This window comes from Nerophis lumbriciformis, linkage group LG08, assembly GCF_033978685.3.
Source record: "Nerophis lumbriciformis linkage group LG08, RoL_Nlum_v2.1, whole genome shotgun sequence".
Taxonomy (NCBI): Eukaryota; Metazoa; Chordata; class Actinopteri; order Syngnathiformes; family Syngnathidae; genus Nerophis; species Nerophis lumbriciformis.
This window is the reverse complement of record NC_084555.2, coordinates 36,665,916-36,672,590: the sequence shown is the minus strand read 5'-3', so window position 1 is coordinate 36,672,590 and position 6,675 is coordinate 36,665,916. Positions and strand designations below refer to the sequence as shown.

Genomic DNA, 6,675 nt, shown 5'->3' with positions numbered 1-6,675 from the left:
TGAAGCCAATGCTGAGGCAAGAGTAAGGTTAACAGACAACACAGGAAGTACAACCAAAAAAAGTGCGCTAAAGCAACAAACATAGGAAAACACAAACCAACTCAAAACAAGACATTACCAAACGCACAGGTCATGGCAGTTTTGATGTCACAGAAGTGAAAGTAAAACTTTGAGGAACTGACCAAACTGGCATCATTTATTCATTAAAAGAAAAAAAACAAGGGCAGTGGTGTCTATAGATTCAAGTCTACCTGTTAATCTTGTACACTAAGGGATATTCAGGAAATATCTAAAAACCAGAATGTTGGAGCCCCTCTTATGTGTTGTGCATCCACCTATAATGGGAAAGAGATATGAAGAAAAGTCCACATCCACCCAACGGGGACAATTTGTGTGACAGAATGCTGATATCTTCCATAATGACTGCAAAATAGAGCAGCAGTCAATTAGCGGCTGCCTTAAGAGCTGTCAGTTCATATACAGACGTAGAGACAGGCGTACGTGTCCATACCTACAGGGGATATGCTGTGAAGTGCAAACGCTGAAAGACAGACTTTCAAGGATGGAGTGTGAGTGTGCATGTGGGTGGAGGAGATTAGTGTGACCGTGTAATTGGCATGCAGGTGGAGTGGCGGCTTCACTGAATGCTGCAACATTTTTGTAGCAAGCCTTTAGACAAGCAGGTGCCATTTTATTCCTCCCGTCAGCATGGATGATGATAAATGGAGACTTTACCTTCCAAAATATATGGTATGAATGTAGAAAACACAAGCTCCAGCTTGTGGTTAAGTGGTCTGTAGCCAAAGCACTTTACATGCTGCAAATGAAAGTGTGCTAACATGACAGCTTACAAGGCAATGCTCACCAGCAGCTTCTGTTAAATTGTGGTTTCAGGTGAGCTTTTTTTTTTAACCCCCAACCCTACATGCACTCAATTTAGTGACACCAAGCATGTCAGAGTCGCTCTGCACTATCAGGCTGCAAGATAATTGTGTGGCCTCACGTGCATGAGCTTGAAACTGGCCTGCGGCAGTCAGTCTGCACACAACAGCACAGTCAAATGGAAAACATAACAATAGCAAAGAAAAGCGCGTTCAGCCTTGAGGGACTGATGAAAGCACTCTTAACACTGTTCCTTTTTCAAATGATTTCTAAGGATTTCCAAACAGTAAAAGAGGAGCATATTTTCTAATTAAAAGCACATGAATCATCTTCACTTTGAGCGCATGTTCAGTGATAGTTTGCCAGCATATTGTATCACTATCGTGTAACATGAACATTCTGTGACCACACCCGTGATTGTTAACTCACACCTCTGCTGGACATAATCTAACACCTTCAACACTCTCCCTCTTACTGTATTGGGTTTTTTGAAGGCCAAAGTGACACCTGACCCACAGGTTAACAGAAAACCTAATGACAAAAAAATGGTGATTTTAGACAAAATCCCGCTGACAATGGGTAGCGAAAATGAATAACGCCAAGCCTTGGCAGATCATCAATTTAAGATGTGAGATTGAAAAGAATGTGTGAGAGCGAGGCATATTTTTATTAAGAAGCGCGATCAAACACCTCTGCATCCGATTTACTGAACGAGTGACAAGAAAGCATATGAAAGCAAAATAGCTTTGCATTATAGTCATACAAAATAAGCACAATTGAGCCATTGTGATCTAACACATTTCTATTGTTTATATGAATCCCATATTTAAATTGTAATCCAATTTGAACTATGGATTTGATCAAAAACATCACTTACTTTATATGCAAACACGTTTATATATATATATATATATATATATATATATATATATATATATATATATATATATATATATATATATATATATATATATATATATAGATAGATACACACATAGTACAGGCCACAACACAACTGATGGTCCTAACCCCATTGATAAAGCAAGAAACTTCACAAATCAACCCTGATAAGGCACACCTGGCAAAGGGCAAAGGGTGGCTATGTTGAGGAAACTAGAATATAAAACAGGTTTTCAGTTATTTCACCTTTTTTTGTTAAGTACATAACTCCACATGTGTTCATTCATAGTGTTGATGCCTTCAGTGACAATGTAAATAGTCATGAAAATAAAGAAATCGCGTTGAATGAGAAGGTGTGTCCAAACTTTTGGCCTGTACTGTATGTATTAAAGTTAAAGTACAAATGATTGTCACACACACACTAGATGTGGTGAAATTATTCTCTGCATTTGACCCATCGCCCTTGATCACCCCCTGGGAGGTGAGGTGAGCAGTGAGCAGCAGCGGTGGCCGCGCCCGGGAAATTTATTTTGGTGATTTAACCCCCAATTCCAACCCTTGATGCTGAGTGCCAAGCAGGTACGTATGTATGTATGTATGTATGTAAATCATCCCTTTCTTTTTTTTCTTTTAAATTTGAATCAAAAATCCAATTTCAATCATGAAATATTATTGATCAAAGGCAAAAGTGAAGTTAGTGTGTTAGTCAGCAAATTAATTAGACCACGATAGTATGAATACTTATCGAACATTAAAGTTGTAATACAGTTAAAATGTTTAAATATAAAAAATAACGTTTTTTTCCATAATTCAAATTGTAATCATTTGAACTTTATTATTTTTGTAAGAATGAATCCACAATTCGAATAATGATAAGTAAGTAAGTGAGTTAGTGAGTGTCAACACAATAGCATTATTATCAATCCAACATTCTAATTTTAATCCAATTTCAACATTGTAATAATCCATCCATCCATTTTCTACAAAAAAGTGAGTTAGATTACTATGGCACTGAAGGGCTGAATTCCCCTCCTAGAAATGTCTACAATTATATTTTTGACGAGTTTCAAGTGCAGACAACAGGGTTCATTTATACCCTAAAAATGACAAAAACTGTAATTGGCAGAGGTGTGGACTCGAGTCACATGACTTGGACTCGAGTCAGACTCGACTTGATAAAATGTAAAGAGACTTGCAACTCGGCTTTAACATCAATGACTTGTGACCTCACTTGGACTTGAGCCTTTTGACTTGACAAGACTTGCTACTTTCCCCAAAACCCAAAGATTAAAAAGTTATTCAGGAGCGCTCCATATTTTTCATTGTGTACAAGTGAGTGTCTGTCAGCGTGTGTGCTGCCTGTCAGTACAACATCCAATCAAATTACATTCACTTTGTTTTCATCCCACAGCATTCATCCAATCAAATTGCAAGACAACCAACGAAGAAGAGCAGTCAAACAACGCGCCAGTGAGGAAAAATGATACCAAAGATAGTTTTGTTTGGGTATATATGTAGCGGCCCACTTGGATTAATGACACAAGATGCAGAGAGCTTCGACTGGTGCAACTTTAATTCTCTCCTCCTTTTCTCCTCACAATTTTGACACCGTGAAAACTATGAAGATGGACAGAAAATACAAATGCCATATTTCCACAAACAATACATAAATCATGTTTACATTTTCAAACTTATAAACAAATCTTTTTAATAAACTTAAATAATGAATTTTCACATGAATTAAGCTTAATTACAAGTTACAGCTCTTATTTAAATACAAATACTGACATTTTCCCGTTTGTTTTAAATGAAATGAACCACTTGTTTTACAACAAATAAAACCATTAGTCTCCTCCTACCTCCTTCCGCTTCCAAGGGCGCTAAGTTTGCTCCGCTAGTTAGCTTAGCTTCCACACACAGCTCGGAGTGACTCTCCTTAAATGTGACATATAAACAACACAAACACGAGGCACAATAAAATAACCTCTCACAAATGTTCACACAGAATATGAGAAATATATCTTTGTCAGCGTGTTTTACCAGTCCTGGAGTAACGTGAGTATGCTGTTGAAGTCAGACAGAACGGCAGCAGGAAGTCAAGTATCAGCAATAAAGGAAGTAACAGAATAAGAGTGGGCTCTTCAAAATAAAGGCACAAAAACATAACATGCCAGAACTGCAATTATCTCCTGAACAAAATTTGCTGCCATTTACACTCCCACCAAATCCTGATACAAGGAATGAACAAAATACACAAAGAGCAAATGAAATGTACAGGATTTTCTTGACTGTGATAAATGAGTAACTTCACATTTAACTATCAGTGGTATGTGAACTGTACTGTAATCGTACACGATAAACAATTGTCAGTCTGTTTGTTCTGATCAATTCTCAAGGAGAAGCACTCATTTTTGGATTGGTCTCTCAATAACTGAAGGTTTAGAGGGGGGATCTTGTTTTCTTTGAGACTTTCGCTCTCCGACTTGTACTTTGACTCGACGGACTAAGCTATCTCTGTCTTGAACAGTCTCCACCACTCGTCCTAGTTGCCAATGATTTCTCGGGAGGTTGTCGTCTTTAATGATGACAATGTCGTTGACTCTGAGGTTGCGCTGAGGTAAGTGCCATTTCTGTCTTGTGGATATGTTGAGCAAATATTCCTTTTTCCAGCGACCCCAGAATTGTTTGATGAGGTATTGAACTCTTCTCCATCTCTTTGTAGCGTACAAATCCTCCTTCACAAATTCTCCCGGGGGAGGAAGAGCAACTTTAGATTTCATCATGATGAGGTGATTCGGTGTTAAAGGTTCCAGGGCCTGTGGATCATTGATTGCATCTACTGTTAATGGGCGGCTGTTCACAATAGCCATAGCCTCATATAACAGTGTTCTAAGAGAGGCGTCATCAAGGCGACCCGGGCACTGTGCGAAGGTGGCATTCAGTACATTCCTAACGGTTCTGATTTGCCGTTCCCAGACACCGCCTGCATGGCTGGCAGAGGGGGCGTTGAATACAAATTCGCACTGCCTTTCAGTCAGGAAGATTTCCAGTAGTTTGGTGTCACATTGTTTAAGTGCTTCCTTAAACTCATTTCTGGCGCCAATGAAGTTAGAACCTTGGTCGCAGTGTAGTTGTCTGACAGCTCCTCTCAGATTGATAAAGCATCTCAAAGCGTTAATGAATGAGTCTGTCGACAAATCTTCAAGCATCTCGATATGGACAGCTCTAGAGTACAAACATGTGAAGATGAGTCCATATCTTTTGTATTCTTTGCGGGCTTTCTTTACAATAAACGGTCCAAAACAGTCCATGCCGCTGTACGTGAACGGTGCTGAGGCTTCAAGACGTTCTTTAGGGAGTTCAGCCATCCGCTGACTCTCTGTCGGCCGTCGAAGTTTCCTGCAAAGCACACAGGTGCGTATCAACTTGGCAACCAGCTTGCTCCCACCAATGACCCAGAATCCATTGCTCCTAAGCTCCATTTGTGTCTGGCTTCGACCTTGATGGCATATCTTGGCGTGGTAGTGGGACACAATCAGCTTAGATATGTGACTGTTGTTTGGTAAGATGACTGGATGCTTCACTTTGTGACAGAGAGATGATTGTTTTAATCTCCCACCAACACGGAGCAGTCCTTCAGACCAGATGGGATCCAGACTGAAGAGAGAGCTTGAGTTTGGAAGGCATTTTTCACCTTGAAGCATCTTTATCTCTTGGGGGAAGGCTTGCTGCTGTACAATCTTAATCACTTTCTCAGCGGCCTTCTCACACTCCTCGACAGTTACATGTTCACTGTGCTGGTTTTGTTTACACCCCAGCCTCTTGATTCTTGCAACCACCTTTACAAGTCTTGTCCATGAGGAAAACTGACTCAGACGCCTAAGGATGTCGTCGCAGTTATTTGCTTTGGTTGCAAGCACCTGAATTGTCTTGACTTCGGGATCACCCACAAGTAAGTCTGTTGGGGTGCTGGGTGTTAGATGTAATTCACTTTCCCAGAGAAACTTCGGTCCTCGCAGCCAGTTTGTTGAGTGAATATCTGAAGCATGGAGACCTCGGGATGCGTGATCGGCTGGGTTTTCTGAGGTGTCCACATAATACCATTGACTGGGATCACTATTATTTCTAATCAATTGAACACGGTTTGCAACGTATATGTGGAACCTACGAGCATCATTGTTGATGTACCCAATCACGACTTGTGAATCAGTCCAGAACATTTCTTGATCAATTTTAATGTCAAGCTCACCCTTTAACATGACACTTACTTTTGCAGAAACCACCGCTGCTGCGAGTTCTAGTCTCGGGATACTTGTGACTTTTGAAGGAGCGACCCTTGCTTTCGCTATCACGAGACTGCAATGGACTTCATCTTTGTCATTTTTGTACCTGAGGTAAGAACATGCACCATATCCCACGCAGCTGGCGTCGGAAAAATGGTGTAACTCTACTCTGACAATGTCATGAAAGTCATGTGGGTGGTAACATCTTGGAATTGACACCTCTTTCAACTTCAGAAGACCATTTATCCATTCCTCCCACCGTGGCTTAATATCATCTGGGAGTGGGTCATCCCATCCGATGCCTCTGTGACAAAGGTTTTGAAGGATACGTTTTCCACTTAGGCTGAATGGCGCAATGAATCCAAGTGGATCGTAGAGAGAGGCGACGACAGAAAGACAACCACGACGGGTTGAAGGCTGATCCTTCAAGCTGATGTTAAAGCTGAAAGTGTCATTCTTTATCGACCATTGAATGCCGAGAGCATGTTCTGATGGGGTTGGATCAAAGCCTGGAGGCTCAATGTTTGTTGCTTTTTCAGAGGGGTCTAAGCAAGCGAGCACTGCTTCTTCATTTGAGTTGAATTTGTGAAGGCGCAAGCCTCCTCTTTTG

General features: G+C 40.6%; 1 protein-coding gene across 1 annotated transcript; it reads right to left on the bottom strand.

The window, feature by feature from the left end:
• Positions 1–3,303: 3,303 nt before the first annotated feature.
• LOC140678978 (uncharacterized) lies at positions 3,304–5,981 on the bottom strand. Its single transcript, XM_072913610.1, has 2 exons — positions 3,642–5,981; positions 3,304–3,399 (listed from the first exon to the last, which is right to left on the bottom strand). Exon 1 carries the CDS (start codon positions 5,484–5,486, stop codon positions 4,188–4,190), a length of 1,299 nt encoding a protein of 432 aa, XP_072769711.1. The 5' UTR covers positions 5,487–5,981; the 3' UTR covers positions 3,304–3,399; positions 3,642–4,187.
• Positions 5,982–6,675: the final 694 nt, after the last annotated feature.